Raw genomic sequence first — 17,069 nt, forward strand, 5'->3', positions numbered from 1 at the left:
ATTGCAGGCTTTGGGGCAGGGGTATCTGGCTTTGGTAGCTGGCACGTGCACAGCCGAGATGATGCAGAAGTGAGAACAATTAAAGGAAGATGTTCTCCGGAGCATCTTGGCAAACTTACACCAGAATGACCTTAGAAGATCACGCAGATGGCGACGTTTCTCCGAACAGAAACAAGAAGAATTTCATTCATTCAGAAGGTGGTGAATCTGCAAACCTCTGTACCAAAGGGGCACAGGCACTGAGGACCATGATTGAGATGGAGATTGATGCAGGATCGTCCAGGAAAAGACAGAGGATGAAACAGAGACAGCCTGCTCCTCAAGACACCAGATCCTGCAGACGCTGGAAGGATTGTCCCTGGAGACACTCCACCCACTGGGCTCCCTCTCTCACCCCCTCCATCTGCCTGTCATCCACACACTCCCATTGGGTCTTATCCCCCACCCTCTCCATCTGTCAATCACCCACACACCGCTTCCACTGGGTCTTATCTCTCACCCACTTCATCTGTCCATCACCCACATACCCCTCTCACTGGGTCTTATCCCCAATCCCTCCATCTGTCAATCACCCACACACCCCTCCCACTGTGTCTTATCCCCACCCCTCCATCTGTCAATCACCCACACACCCCTCCCACTGTGTCTTATCCCCACCCCTCCATCTGTCAATCACCCACACACCCCTCCCACTGTGTCTTATCCCCACCCCTCCATCTGTCAATCACCCACACACCCCTCCCACTGTGTCTTATCCCCCACCCCTCCATCTGTCAATCACCCACACACCCCTCCCACTGGGTCTTATCCCCCACCCTCTCCATCTGTCAATCACCCACACACTCCTCCTACCGGGCTCCCTCCCCACCCCCTCCATCAGTCAATCACCCACACACTCTTCCCACTGGGTCCCCTCCCACACCTGTTCCCATCTGCACTCCCCCACCTCCCTCACTGTGTTTCACGCTCCAATTTTCCCTCCTGTCTAATTCCATTTACTGCCTTTTTGCTGCCTCCACCTCTCATCCTGTCTTCATCCGTCCCTCCTCCGTCTGCCTATCACCCCTCCTCACCAGGGTCCACCTATCACCTCCCAGCCTCGGTTGCTAGTCCCAATCTCCCCTCTTCCATCCATCTATCTGCACCCACCTTCGTCCTCTTGCCCCTCCCCCTCACCTGGTTACCTCCCCTCTACCTTTCGGTCCAGGTGAAGGGTCCTTCCCTCAGGTGCTGCCCGACCCGCTGAGCTCCTCTGCCATTTTGTTTGCTGCCAGTTCCACTCCTGTTCCTGTGTCGCTCGTTCTCGGGGAGGGCATTGGGAGAACCGAGAGAGCGCAGTTCAGTTTGGGGGTCTTTGGGGAGGGTGCAGGACGCTGCCTGGATTAGAGGGTACGAGGGGAGATTAAGATTCAAGATTCTGTATCGTGCGTTCATTGCGTTAAGAACTGGCACAGCTGGGAGTTGGCTGGGGGACCGACCGGTGTCAACACAGCGTTCCCACAATGCTCAGCAGAGGTTGGCAATGCTAGGTGCTGGTTTCCTTGGAGCTTTGGAGCCTGAAGGGGAGACCTCAGAGGGAAGGAGCTGATCAAACTCTGAGAGACTTTGTTCGAGGACACAGACAGAATCCTTTCCTCAGGATAGAAAAGTTAACAGAACATCTATTCAAGATCAGAGGGAGAAAGTTTAAAGGAGGTGTGTGGGTAGAGTGACGCAGAGTGCAGTGGGCTCCGGGAATGAACCGCCAGGAATGGAGGCAATAGTACCTCTTACGAGGATGTTAGATACACCCAAGAATGGAGGAATGTGGGTCTTGTGCAGAAAGAAGGTATTTAGCTTGATTTGGCACGGCTCTCTCGAGAATACAAATATCAGATGTGTATTGCACGTGCATACTTGGACAATAAAATTAACCTTTGACCTGTCTTGACGTTGAGCTGAAAGGCCTGTTCTTGTGCTATACCATCCTATGTCCCAATGCCAGGACTTGAGTTACTGGGAAAGGTTGAGCAGGTTAGAGCTTTATTCCCCTGGAGTGGAGGAGAATGAGGGGGGACGTGACAGACGTGTACAAAAGCATGAGGGAAGAGATAAATTTTTTATGCTTTTTCCAATGAGGTTGGCTGAGACTTGAACGAGAGGTCATGGGTTAATGGTGAAAGCCGAAATTTTTGAGGGGGAATGTCTTCACTCAGAGGGTGATTTGAGTGTGGAGTTCAATTTGGGTCCGCACCACCATCCCACCATAACTGATTTCTTATCCCTCTCATCCCATTCTCCTTCCTTCTTCCCGTAACCTTTGACGCCCTGACTAATCAAGAACCCATCAACCTCTGCTTTAAGTACACCCAATGACATCCTCCACAGCTATATGACGGACTTATGGATTATGACACTCAAGAGAAGTTCGAATAGTTGGGAGGGTATGAAGGACATTGTGTGTGACATTGTGTGTGACTCTATGGGACCAGGCAGTTCAGCACAGACTAGATGGGCTGAAGGGTTTGTTATGGAGCTGGAGTATGCTGACCGGTGATGCAAAATGGGACTTGGGTTCATCGTCTTGAGATTGGACCATCGAGCTCAGACTGGCAATTGCTGTGCGACGAAACAGCCGGACGCGGTCCTCAACGCCTCGAGGCTGGGAGAGGGAAACGCGAGTGGGGGTGGTGGGGCGATGCGTCGTGGCGACTAACCGCCAGGCCTGAGTGAGATTTCAGTGACTTATCCAGCGCAGGGAGTTGGATGGAGGAGGGCCAGCTGGACTGACAGAGCACAGGCCACACAGTGGGAGAGAGGCAGGAAAAGAGGACCAGGGGAGAGAGGAGACTCCCCCCACTCCCAGCTAGAAAACAAACAGAAAGGTACATAACTGAGTAGAAGCGAGAGCTGATCGAGTGATCAAATGCAAAATGGACCAGAAAGATCCTGAGTTTAAAGCTGTGTGGAGCCCAGAGCTGGGACAGTACAGACCAACTGAGAGGGAGGAAACTTTGGCTTTGTATATGGGTTCCTGGATTAGAATTCCAGAGCCGCTGACCTGTAGGTTCAAATCCTCTATGGTCCAGAGTTAACAATCTGATAGTTCAATATCCCTTCACATTGACTTGGTAATTATAACCTGATTAATTAAATAAAAGCTTATTATCAGTACTGATGATCTCACCTTTGTTAGAAGACCCATCTGTCAGAGAGGGAAGGAAACTGACAAACTGGCCAATGTACAATTCAAGACGAGGAATGTTTCGACAAGCAATAAATGGGGGCAAACCACCCAGTTAGCAATAAATAGTGGCCCTTCCCACATTCAGTCAGTGAATAAATAAAATAGAGACATCCACGGTACATTTGAGGCCACGTGGCCCGTCATATCCATGCTATCCCACACGAGACACTAAAATCAATCCCATTTTGGTCTATTGTCCTGTTGGCTCTGGCACCCTATGAGTCCAATGAACCCCAATGCCTAAAATCCTGGAGGAACTCAGCAGGCCAGGCAGCATCTATGGAGAAGAGTCAACAGTCAACATCTCGGCCCGAAACGCCAACTGTTTACTCTTTTCCGTAGACACTGCCCGGACTGCTGAGTTCCTCCGGCATTTTGTGTGTGTTGCTTGGACTTCCAGCATCTGCAGATTCTCTCTTGTTTGTCCCTGATACCTAATGCCAGTCTGGGGCCAGGAGTGGGTGGGGATCGGCCTATAACCTTACTCTTGGGATTGACATCGAACAAGGGTGGGAGGTAGAATGACCCCACTCTGTAACGATATCAGTTCTCACCCCAGGGTGTACAAGTGGTCAAGGTCCCTGGTAGTCCCAGTCCCTATTATGTCCTCCCCTCAGCGGGGAGTCAGTGATACCTGTGGGGGAGGTTCCTTCCAAACCCCATTCTTGCTCAGAGCTGGCTTCACCTGCAAGGGAAGTGGATGGATATTGTCGGATTTTCTCTTTACCACTCTAATGCATCTGTCAAGCCATGCCAAGCAGGGTAACAGATACAGTATGCAAGGAGAAAGCGTTCCAGCCTCCCAATCTGGAATGCTACCGGACAGTTTTTCATGATGACTGACCTGCGTTCAGGAATGTGGCGCCCACAGGGCACAGGCCACCTCTCTCCTTTAGGGGTCTCTGCTGTTGCCTCAGGGGCCTACACCTTTGGAGATGACAGGGGGGCCTTGAGGTCGGGCTTGACTGACCTGCAAGTGATGACTGAGCACCCAGGAGCCCTGCAGTCGTCCAATTGGTGCAGAGGGGCTCTGCTTTGCCAAGGTAGGTGGCCAATAGCAGGAGATGGTCAGAGGTCAGGTGTGGGTCACCCACGGGTGAAAATATGGCCGCCAGTGAAAGTGAACACACTTAGCAGAATAGGGGCTGCACGGGTGGCTGGTTCAAACACTTTACAGGTGCCAAGATGAATTAAATAAGTTTCTTCTTAATGTTAACGCACATGTTATAAAAATACATTTATAAATGTAGTCTCACAATCTTTTGCTTTCATACACTCAAAGTTTTCATCTGTATGCAGTCCTCCCTCAATACCACCAGCTCGATGTTTAAGTACTGGGATTTTTTAGAGGCTAGCGGTGTGTCCAGGGTGACCGACCGGGCGATGTCGGTTGACTTGGAGCTGGTGAAGAACTTGAGGAGTGGAGCCAGCCCCCTGGTCACGTCGTTGCGGGCACCCTCATTCACCAGGCAGTAGAGGATGGGGTCGGCCACGCAGTTGAGGCTGGTGAGGGCCAGTGAGACGTGGTAGGCCATGAAGATGTCCTCCTCGAATTCGCAGCCCTGCGGACTGCTTAGGTACATCATGCTACGCAGCAGTAAGATGAGGTGGTAGGGGGCGAAGCAAAGGAGCAGGATGACGATGAGGCTGAGGGCCAGCCTCTTGATCTTCACCTTCTCCCCCTTCTCCGTGGACAAGTTCCCCTTAATGGCCTTGAGAATGCCTTGGTAGGAGAAAAGCATGAGCACCCACGGGAAGAGGAATCCGATGAAGACCCTGTACAGGTTCATCTGGGCCACCCACTTCTCCATGGGGTACTTCTCGAAGCAGAAGGTGTGGTTGAAGCGGTCCTCGAAGAGTTCATTGTGGAAGAGCGGCGCGGAGTTGGCGCCGATCTCGATGGTCCACACCACCGCGCTGGTGACCACCGCCGTCTTCACCCTGCGGATCTTGGCGAACCTCAGCGGGTGAGCCACGGCCAGGTAGCGGTCGACGGAGATGCAGCTGAGGAAGGCGATGCTGATGTAGATGTTGGTGTAGAGGATGAAGCCGAAGAGCTTGCAGGACTCCTGCCCCAGGATCCAGTTGTCCTGGTGCAAGAAATAATTTATCCAAGGGGGAAGGGTGGCAATGTAGAGGAGATCGGAGATGGACAGGTTGAGAAGATAGACTCCCAGTTCGTTCTTCTGCTTAATCTGGAGGTACGCGGCCCACATTGCCAGGCAGTTGGTTGGAAGACCAATGACGATGACAAAGATATACAGCGTGGGCGGAAAGAGGCTATCAAGCCTGGAGTCCACCTGGCAGCTGAATTCACTAATATTACCCATTTTACCTGCTCTGCTCAGTCGCCCCAATTTCTGACTCTCCCAAGAGAGAGAAGCCCATCGCCCGGAACTCGTGAGCAGTCAGGAGCTGACACTGGTGAGCAGAGAGCTCAGCCAGATATTCCATTGGACATTGAGCTCGTAGTTTCTCACTGCACCTGCAGCCGACTCCCTCTCTGACGCGCCGTCTTCCTGGTCTCTGGCAGGTTGGTTGGCGGGGCACCTGCGTTCTGTCGGCCGGTCACTTGGACTTGGACTCGGTCACCCCTGGAAATACAAAAGAGCACTTCTTACTTTTTTTGTACCACGTGGATTCAAGGCTGGTTGGTCTCTTCCCGCCCATCCTGTACGCTTCACCCGCCAGCCGGTTGGCCTCACCTATCGTGTCTCTGGTGCTCCTGGGTACCCGATGTGGACTGGGAGAACAGCTTTGGGGAGCACCATGGGGAGTCCATGGCAAACGATTTCCTGGTGGCCACGCATTTCAGCTTAACTTCCCATTCCCATTCTGACAAGCTAGTCCATGGCCATCTCTACTGCCACACTCAGGTTGAAGCAGCCTTATATTCCACTTTAGTAAACCCCAATCTGATGTCATGAACATTGATTTCTTTAACTTCTAGTAATCTCTCTCCCCTTCCCATTCTCTCTTCTTCCATTTCCCATTCTGGTTCCTCTCTCACCCTTTCTCTTTGCCTCACCTGTCATCTCCCTCTGGTTCCCCTCCTTTTTCCCTTTCTTCCTCGGTCCACTACCCTCTCCAATCAGATTCCTTCTTCTTCAACCCTTTACCTTTTCCACCTATCACCTCTCAGCTTCTTACTTTATCACCCATGCCCCACATACCCGCCTTATCCCCTCATTTGGTCTACCTGTCACCTGCCAGCTTGTCCTTCTTCCCTTCCCCACTTTCTCATTCGGGCTTCTTCCCCCTTCCTCTCCTGTCCTGATGAAGGGCCTCGGCCCGCAAAACCGACAGTTTATTCCGCTCCATAGATGCTGTCTGACCTGCTGAGTTCTTCCAGCGTTTAGTGTTTATGCTGCTCATGATTTTCAGGATCTGCTGAATCTCTCAAGTTTATTACGTAACTTTTGTAATGCTTCAACGGATGGGTTATGAAATTAACAGGGCTTCATTTCACCCATGAAGCTTTGGAGGCCTGCTGGTTTGTAAACATCCCTTCTTGCAGCCAGGCAGAACTTCCAACTGTGGTAGGACCTGGATTTTACTGGATTTGCGCACTCCACCTGTATTATTTGAGGAGGTTCTGATTGGTTTCTCAAAGCTAGGGTGCCGAAGACTTCTGCACGGTAAAAGTCAACATGGAATGGAAAGTGAGATCGTAAATCTGGTGGGAGAGAAGGATGTTGGAAATGGTGAGGGTGGAATGCCATGGGAAGGATTGCCGGGGGGTGGGGGGGACGTGCGGGTGCAGATACACCCCGCCCTGAGACACCAGGCAAGGTCATCCAATTCCAAGCAACTGGTTTATTGATCATTACAGAATGTCTCTCTGGTGCTTTCCGCTCCCTCCCCTCTCCCTTTCCCTTTTCCCAACCATGATTCCCCTCTTCCTGCCCCCTTCCCACTCTCAGTCCACAACAGAGACACAGATCAGAATCAGGTTTATCATCACTCACATCTGTCATGAAATTTGTTTTTTTTTGTGGCAGCAGTACAGTGCAAAACATAAAATAACTACAGTACTGTTCAAAAGCCTTAGACACCCCAGCTATATATATGTGCTGGATAATTTTCAACAATACTGTATGTTTTTACTTCGAGATACACCACAATAAAGGGCCCTTTCGGCCTAACAAGCCCACACAGCCTAATTACACCCATGTGACCAATTACCCTGCTGTAAGTGGGTGCCCAGGGTTGGTGATGGGCGGAAGAGCCCGCTCTGGATCTGCAGAATTCCATGACTCAATGCTGGCTTTACACGGAGGTTGTGGGTTCAAATCCCACACCTGTCAGGCGGAGCAAATTGCGGGTTGATATTGTTTGTGCAGCACAGAGGGATTTGTTTTGTATTTAGAGGTACAGGCCCCCTGCAGCGGCGCTGAGGCTGTGGGCCGGCTCTGGGCTCCGTGTCCGCAGGCTCCGCCATGTTTTGCTCTGCTGCGTGATGAACTGAGACCCGGGCCGTGGCCTGCTCCGGGCTTCGTGTCTGCGGACTCACTGACGTTCTAAACGCTTCTACCGTTTGCATGATTTGTTTATTTCTCCCTCTCTGCGCATTGGGTGTCTGTCGATCTATTTTTAATGGGTTCCGCTCACCATGGCCGATCCATTTCCCTCTCGGCCCCGATCTCCTGCCTTCTCTCCGTATCCCTTCACGCCCTGACCAATCAAGAATCTGTCAACCTCTGCCTTAAACATACATGAAGACTCGGCCTCCACAGCCACCTCTGGCAAAGAATTCCACGGATTCACCACTCTCTGGCTAAAGAAATTTCTCATCTCCCTCTGGTCGTAGAATCCCCCACCACAGGAAGCATCCTCTCCACGTCTACTCTGTCACGACCTTTCAACATTTGATAGGTTTCATTGAGAATTCCGCCTCCACCGTCCTTCTGAATTCTAGTGAGTACAGGCCCAGAACCATCAAACACTCTTCATATGAAAGGCCTTAACCACCTTTGAAAGGCACATCCCTTCTGAGATGAGGCGCCAAAAGCTGCTCACAATACTCCAAGTGAGGCCTCACCAGTGCCTCATAAAGCCTCAACATTCATCCTTGCTTTTACACTCTAGTCCTCTCAGAATGGATATTAACATTGCACTTGCCTTCCTCACCACAGACTCAACCTGCAAATGAACCTTTAGGGCATCCTGCACAAGGACTCCCATTTTATCCCCATTTACAAAATAGTCTACCGTTTTATTTCTTCTACCAAAGTGCATGACCAGACTCCTCCCGACGCTGTATTTCACCTGCCATTTCTTTGCCTATTCTCCAAATCTGTCTAAGTACTTCCGCAGTCTCTCTACTTCCTCAGAACTACCTGCCCCTCCACCTGTCTTCATATTCCTACTCAAGACAACCCTGTTCATTTTCCCACCTGATCCCACGATCGTTTAACTCTGTAAATATCTAAAGATCTAACACTGGAGACACCCACATCTTGATGCAGTCTGGCCCTGATGTTGACTGAACATTAAGTCACTGTTGTAAACACACAGGCCCCCATCCTAGAGTGTTTCCCATCGCTGTGGACTCCAGCCCTCCCCCCTCCACAACTGAGCGGGCTCCGCATTCCTGGCCTCTAATTGGCCGTGTCGAGGTGCTGGCTTGTCTCTCGCGCGCGCACACACACACTCGGCCTGTGTCATCCGCAGGGAATGTCACCAGTCTGATCTAGCTGCTGGTATGGGTGGCACTTCCTCAGTGCGCCCGGGCACCGTGAGCTCAGAGACCCCCACCCTGAAGGTCGACGCGCTCTCGCGCAGTGGGGAGGGGGGCCTGCCCAGCTGTGGGATCTTGCTCTACCTATGAGGAGTTTTTGATGGTTCTGGGACCGTAATTGCTGGCGTTTGGAAAAATGAGGGGGAAGTCTCGAATATAAGGGATGTGGAGAGGATGTTCCCATTAATGGAAGAGCATCGGACCAGAGGGCACAGCCTCGGATTAGAAGGGGGTCCCTTTAGGACAGAGATGAGGCAGAATTTCTTTAGCCAGTGGGTGGTGAATCTGTGGAAGACAATTTAACTGAGTGTAATTAAAACAGAGGTTCTTGATTAGTCAGAGCATCAAAAGTTACAGGGAGAAGGCAGGAGAGTGGGGTGGGGAGGGATGATAAATCAGCCACGATGAAATGGCACAGCAGGCTCAAGGAGCCGGGTAGCCTAATTCTGCACCGATGTCTACTCTCTGCTGTCACATAGACGTGAAGCTCCCTGGTACTGGACAGTAAATGTATGATGCCTGTTACAATTGATGTGGGTTTAAATTCCCAATGCCATGGAATGCACCTCAGTGAGACAAGCCATTCAGCCCACATTCCCCATGCTAGCAGCTCCATCCCACTCCTTCTCAATGCTCTTCTTCTTTGTCTCTGCCCAGGAAGCCCTCAAGGCCATAAGACACAGGGGCAGAATTTAGGCCATTTGGCCCATCAAGTCTGTTCCACCATTTCATCATGGATGATCCATTCTCCTGCCCTCCCCACACCCACGTATCCCTTCACGTACTGACCAATCAAGCATCTATTAACCTCTGCCTTAAATATGCTCAATAACTTGACTTCCACAGCCACCTGTGGCAATGAATTCCACAGATTCACCACCCCCAGGCTAAAGAAATTCCTCCTCATCTTTGTTCTTGGAAGACACCTCTCTGTATTAGACCTGTTCTGGTCCTAGACTCCCTCAACACGGGAAACATCCTCTCCACATCCACTCTATCTGTGTCCTCTGGTCCTAGACTCCCCCACCATGGGAAACATCCTCTCCACATCCACTCTATCTGTGTCCTCTGGTCGTAGACTCCCCCACTATAGGAAACATCCTCTCCACATCCACTCTATCTGTGCCCTCTGGTCCTAGACTCCCCCACTATAGGAAACATCCTCTCCGCATCCACTCTATCTGTGTCCTCTGGTCCTAGACTCCCCCACTATAGGAAACATCCTCTCCACATCCACTCTATCAGTGTCCTCTGGTCCCAGACTCCCCCACTATAGGAAACATCCTCTCCACGTCCACTCTATCTGTGTCTTCTGGTCTGACACTCCTCCACAATAGGAAACATCCTCTCCACATCCACTCTATCTGTATCCTCTGGTCCTAGACTCCCCCACTACAGGAAACATCCTCTCCACATCCACTCTATCTGTGTCCTCTGGTCCTAGACTCCCCCACTGTAGGAAACATCCTCTCCACATCCACTCTATCTGTGTCCTCTGGTCCTAGACTCCCCCACCATGGGAAACATCCTCTCCACGTCCACTCTATCTGTGTGCTCTGATCCTAGACTCCCCCACTACAGGAAACATCCTCTCCACATCCACTCTATCTGTGTGCTCTGGTCCTAGACTCCCCCACTACAGGAAACATCCTCTCCACATCCACTCTATCTGTCTATCTGTGTCCTCTGGTCCTAGACTCCCCCACTATAGGAAACATCCTCTCCACATCCACTCTATCTGTATCCTCTGGTCCTAGACTCCCCCACTACAGGAAACATCCTCTCCACATCCACTCTATCTGTGTCCTCTGGTCCTAGACTCCCCCACTGTAGGAAACATCCTCTCCACATCCACTCTATCTGTGTCCTCTGGTCCTAGACTCCCCCACCATGGGAAACATCCTCTCCACGTCCACTCTATCTGTGTGCTCTGATCCTAGACTCCCCCACTACAGGAAACATCCTCTCCACATCCACTCTATCTGTGTGCTCTGGTCCTAGACTCCCCCACTACAGGAAACATCCTCTCCACATCCACTCTATCTGTCTATCTGTGTCCTCTGGTCCTAGACTCCCCCACTACAGGAAACATCCTCTCCACATCCACTCTATCAGGCTTTCAGGACCAAGGATTGACTTTATTTACCACACACATGTGTTAGAATTTGCTGTGATGTGTTGGCGTGACATGCAACAAAAAACAACATTCAACAATTCTATACTTGAGAAAGTCTGCAGATGCTGGAAATCCAGAACACAGCAGGCCAGGCAGCATCCATGGGAATGAATAAACAGCCGACATTTTGGGCCGAGCCCTTGTTCAGAACTGAAAAGGAAAGGGAAAATGAAATAATAAAAAGGTGGGAGGGGAAGGAGGATGGGTAGAAGGTGATGGGTGAAGCCAGGAGGGTGGGAAAAGTAACGGGCTGGAGAGGAAGGGATCTGATAGGAGAGGAGGAGAAAGGGAAAGAGGAGGGAATCTGGGGGGAGGTGATAGACAGGTGAGAATAGGTAAAAGGTCAAGGTGGGGATAAATTTGTTTACTGAAAGGGGAAATCAATATTCATGTCATCAATTATAAAGTATAAAGAATTATATAAAATAAAGTTAGAAGAAAGAATATGGATAAAATATGGAATAAATACCAAAATACCAGCAAATATTTACAGTGTAAACAGCATTATGAAATGGTTTTAAAGTGTTTACAGTGCAGTGACTGGGGTAACAGATAGAGGGGGTGGGGGAGGCTAACTAGAATGGTCGATCAGATTAACTGACTGGGGGAGGAAACTTTAAGGTGGTGTGAATTTTTTTTTGTTTTAATAGGCCCATGGTGCATTCCAGGGTGGTTGGGTGGAGATACGTCTCTACCGATGGAGGTGTGAGGTGCTCCTTCCCTCCGCTACCCTGCAGGTCACCCTTGGACAAGGTGTAGCACCTACTTAGCCCCCGATCAGGGTTACATGAAGTCATGGGAGCAGGTGGTGGACGGTTGTACGAGCAGCCGGTACAGATCACAAGTCCTGGTTATGTGACCACTGACGCCAGGCAGACAATCTCTGAAGAGTATTGATAATGGCTGGGCTCACCCGTCTTGTAAAGACACTGCCCAGAAGAAGGCAACGGCAAACCACTTCTGTAGAAAAATTTGCCAAGAACAATCATGGTCACGAAACAATGATCGCCCACGTCATTTGACATGGCACATAATGATGATGTCACTTTTCAGAAGGGAGCTTTTGGAAAAGACATTTTGCAGGGTAGGTGGTTCCCACCCTGTTCCTGGCCGCTTCTTTGTCCCGGGCACATACAAGTCCTGGTAGACTGTAGCCAATGACCTTTACTGCTGACCTGACAGTTTGCTGCTGTTTTCCCCTGCTTGTTTTTCCCCTTGGCAGCTTGCCCCCATGGTGGGGGGGGGGGGGGAGGTTGAACCTGATTGGGGAGGGCCAGGGATGCAGCAAGTGAACAAGAGATGGACACACAGAGATGGAGCGTGAAAAGTAGTTTCCCCTACCCTTTCTGGCTCCCTCTTCCCCTCTTTCTGTCTGCATTCCATCTATTCCCTCAGCCCCACGACTCATCCACCCTCCCTGTCCTCTGCAAGACCGTCTCACACATGTTGAAAGGCCGGGGCAGAGTGGATGTGGAGAGGGTGTTTCCAATGGTAGAAGGGTCTTAGAATGGAGGGCCCAGCCTCAGAATACAGGGAACAGAGGTGAGGGTGATGAATCTGTGGAATTCATTGCTAGAGACAGCTGCGGAGGCCAAGTTATTGAGGATGATTAGTAAGTGTATCAAGGGGACGGAGAGAATGGTGTTGAGAGGGGGAATGAATCAGCCATGATGAAATAGCAGAGCAGACTCAGCGGGCTGAATGGCCTACATCTGCTCCTATGTTCTATGCTCTCATACCCTCTCAAATTCACTCTGATGCTGGGCTTTGATCCAAGATGTTGACCATTTTTTTCTCTCCCACTGATGCCTCTCGACCCCCTGTTGCTGTGGTAGACTGTGGCTCCAGATTCCATCATCTACAGCCCTAGACACTCCACACTGCCTGGGATGGAACGTTCCCGTTAGGCTGGGCTTGGCTTTCGTAGAACACAGGAGGCCGAGAGAAGAGGTCTGACAAATCTATGAGGGTCACGCAGTAGAAAGGGTGGATTTCGGGGAAACATTCCCATGGGGGGGGGGGGGCAGATCGGGCCTGGTGGGGGAGCGGGCACGGTCATGTGGTAGCTTAGCGGTTAGCACGACGCTTTCCAGCACCGGCGACCTGGGTTCAATTCCCGCCTCTGCCTGTAACGAGTTTGTACGTTCTCTCCCCGAGACTGCATGTGTTTCATCCGGGGTGCTCTGGTTTCCTCCCAAAGTCGTACTGGTTGGTAGGTTAATTGGCCATTGTAAAATTGTCCCATGATTCGGCTGGGATTAAACTAGGGGATCGCTGGGCTGCGCGGATTGAAGCGCCTGTATCTCAATTAATAAACAAAATATATTTCCCCATAATGGAGATCAGAGAGCTGAAGTTTTGAAAGAAAATCAAACTATTGGAGGATCTCAGTAGGTCAGGCAGCATTCACAGAGGGAAATGGATGGTTGAGGTTTCGCATCCTGACTCTCAGAGGAGCTACAGATAATCTGAAGAAGTTTAACATTCAGACTGTGCTCGGAATCTGGAATGACCTCCCTGAGAAGGTGCGGGAGGAAGCAGTGTCTGGACAAGCACCACATCTGACAAATACAGAAAGCCAAGGACAAAGTGTTGGTAAATGCGATTAGCATTGATGGGCATTGCGAGGGAAATTGGGCTATGAAATTATGGAAAGCATTATTATGGATTAACTAAATAAGAACTTACATATCCTGTATATAATTTAACTTCCAGCTGAGACTTTGTGGCTTCTGAAATGCTAATTGGGAACCCGAAGGGGAATGTCTTCGCTCGGAGAGTGTGGAACGGCCCTGCCAGTAGAAGTGGTGCATGCAGGCTCGATTTCAACGTTTCGGAGAAATTTGTTCAATTACTCTGCATGGATGGCAGGGGTATGGGGCCAGCTGGAGTAGTAGATTGGCATGGACTAGAAGGGGTGAAGGCCTGTTTCTGTGTTGTATGACTACAGTACTGTGCAAAAGTCTTGGGAAATTTATATTAGGCAAGAAATGGTGTTGGATAGACTGTTGAGTCTGAAGGCTGATAAGTCCCCGGGACCTGATGGTTTGCAACCCAGGGTACTTAAAGAGGTGGCTCTAGAAATCGTGGATGCATTGGTAATCATTTTCCAATGTTCTATAGATTCAGGAACAGTTCCTGCTGACTGGAGGGTAGCTAATGTTGTCCCACTTTTCAAGAAAGGACGGAGAGAGAAAACAGGGAATTATAGATCGGTTAGCCTGAAGTCAGTGGTGGGAAAGATGCTGGAGTCAATTATAAAAGAGGAAATTATGACACATTTGGATAGCAGTAGAAGGATCAGTCCAAGTCAGCATGGATTTACGAAGGGAAAATCATGCTTGACTAATCTTCTGGAGTTTTCTGAGGATGTAACTATGTAAATGGTCAAAGGAGAGCCAGTGGATGTAGTGTACCTGGACTTCCAGAAAGCTTTTGATAAAGTCCCACATAGGAGATTAGTGGGCAAAATCAGTGCACATGGTATTGGGGGCAGAGTACTGACATGGATTGAAAATTGGCTGGCTGACAGGAAACAAAGTGTAGTGATTAACGGGTCCCTTTCGGAATGGTAGGCTGCAAGGTGCGATGCTGGGACCGCAGCTGTTTACAATATACATTAATGATTTAGATGGAGGGATTAAAAGTAACATTAGCAAATTTGCTGATGACACAAACCTGGGTGGCAGTGTGAAATGTCAGGAGGATGGTATGAGAATGCAGGGTGACTTGGACAGGTTGGGTGAGTGGGCAAATGTATGGCAGATGCAGTTTAATGTGGATAAATGTGAGGTTATCCACTTTGGTGGCAAGAACAGGAAGGCAGATTACTATCTAAATGGAGTCAAGTTAGGAAAAGGGGAAGTACAACGAGATCTAGGTGTTCTTGTACATCAGTCAATGAAAGCAAGCATACAGGTACAGCAGGGAGTGAAGAAAGCTAATGGCATGCTGGCTTTTATAACAAGAGGAATTGAGTATAGGAGTAAAGAGGTCCTTCTGCAGCTGTACAGGGCCTTGGTGAGATCACACCTGGAGTATTGTGTGCAGTTTTGGTCTCCAAATTTGAGGAAGGACGCTCTTGCTATTGAGGGAGTGCAGCGTAGGTTCACAAGGTTAATTCCCGGAATGGCGGGACTGTCATATGTTGAAAGATTGGAGCGACTGGGCTTGTATACACTGGAATTTAGAAGGATGAGAGGGGATCTGATTGAAACATATAAGATTATTAAGGGATTAGACACCCTGGAGGCAGGAAGCATGTTCCCGCTGATGGGTGAGTCCAGAACTAGAGGCCACAGTTTAAGAATAAGGGGTAGGCCATTTAGAACAGAGATGTGGAAAAACTTTTTCACCCAGAGAGTGGTGGATATGTGGAATGCTCTGCCCCAGAAGGCAGTGGAGGCCAAGTCTCTGGATGCATTCAAGAGAGAGTTAGATAGAGCTCTTATAGATAGCGGGGTCAAGGGATATGGAGAGAGGGCAGGAATGGGGTTCTGATTGTGTATGATCAGCCATGATCACAGTGAATGGCGGTGCTGGCTAGAAGGGCTGAATGGCCTACTCCTGCACCTACTGTCTGTTGTCTATTGTCTATCCTAGCTATATAGATGTCTAAGATGTATGCACAGTACTGCAGTCATACTCGGTTAAATCTATAGAATAGTAACTATACCAGGGTTAATGAAAGATCAACCAGACTGCAGAAGACAACAAACTGTGCAATTGCAAATATAAATAAATAAATAGCAATAAATAATGAGAGCATGAGATAAAGAGACCTTAAAGTGAGATCATTGGCTGTGGGAACATCTCAATGAATGGGCAAGTGAGTGTAGTTATACCCTTTTGTTCAAGAGCCTGATGGTTGAGGGGTAGTCACTGTTTTTGAACCTGGTGGTGTGAGTCCTGAGGCTCTTGTACCTTCTACCTGATGAAGCAGAAAGAAAGGAGCATGGCCTGGGTGGTGGGGGTCCCTGATGATGGACTTGCTTTCCTAGGACAATGTTTCATGTCGATGTGCTCAAAGTTTGGGAGAGCTTTGCCCGTGATGCACTGGTTCGAATCCACTAGTTTTTGTAGGATTTCTATTCAAGGTTATTGGTGTTTCCACACCAGGCCATAATGAAGCCAGTCAACGCACTCTCCACCACAATTCCATAGAAATTTGTCAAAGTTTCAGATGTTATGGAGTCATCCCTCCAGGAACAAAATGTTTGTTCTCTGAGGTTTTTGGAATAGAAACCGGTGTTGAATATTGAAATGGTTTCGCTGTTTGGCATATGTTACCATTGTAAATATGTCATTCTGAAAACATATTTGAATCTATTCCAAGAATTAAAGTTAGTTAGGTGATTATGCAAATGGAAACAGAAGAGTAGAGCACAGGGACAGGCCCTGAGGCCCAAAAGGTTGTGATGAGCCATCTAGAAAGTAAATCAAACTCCTCAAAGACTAAACACCCTTACCTACACAACACCCAATAGAACATAGAACTGTAATTAATGTTTTTTTTATGATCTTTGAGTTGAAGAGATTTAAAACATCGTGGCCGGGGAGTGAGATTCTCCCGAACTCTCTCTCTCCTGGAGTTTTACTGAGTGAATAAAGACGTTTACATTTCCCAGTTACCGTGTGGCCCCGTTTCAGTTGGTCACAATATCAGCAACGAGATCAGAATCAGAATCAGGTTTAATATCACCGGCATACGTCGTGAAATTTGTTAACTTTGTTGCAGCAGTACAATGCAATAGAGAAAAAAACTGCGAGTTACATTAAGTATATATTTGCCTATTAAATAGTTAAATTTAATAAGTAGCGCAAAAAAAAACAGAAGTAAAAAAGTAGTGAGGTGGTGTTCATGGGTTCAATGTCCATTCAGAAATCGGATGGTAGAAGGGAAGAAGCTGTTGCTGAATTGCTGAGTG

At 49.2% G+C, this 17,069-nt stretch overlaps 1 protein-coding gene across 14 annotated transcripts in view; it reads right to left on the reverse strand.

The window, feature by feature from the left end:
* Positions 1-4,382: 4,382 nt before the first annotated feature.
* Positions 4,383-17,069, reverse strand: part of gpr4 (G protein-coupled receptor 4) — a 133,842-nt gene continuing 121,155 nt past the window's right edge. For 13 of the 14 annotated variants that reach the window (XM_059950967.1, XM_059950968.1, XM_059950964.1 and 10 more), the window contains one exon: positions 4,383-5,820. In XM_059950967.1, coding sequence (XP_059806950.1) covers positions 4,495-5,556 — 1,062 coding nt within the window. In that variant the 5' untranslated portion in view covers positions 5,557-5,820 and the 3' untranslated portion in view covers positions 4,383-4,494. Of the gene's footprint in view, positions 5,821-11,188; positions 11,520-17,069 lie in introns of those variants that run through there. The other variant, XM_059950969.1, reaches the window with a different exon arrangement.

The sequence above is a fragment of the Hypanus sabinus genome, chromosome 26 (assembly GCF_030144855.1).
Source record: "Hypanus sabinus isolate sHypSab1 chromosome 26, sHypSab1.hap1, whole genome shotgun sequence".
Classification (NCBI taxonomy): Eukaryota; Metazoa; Chordata; class Chondrichthyes; order Myliobatiformes; family Dasyatidae; genus Hypanus; species Hypanus sabinus.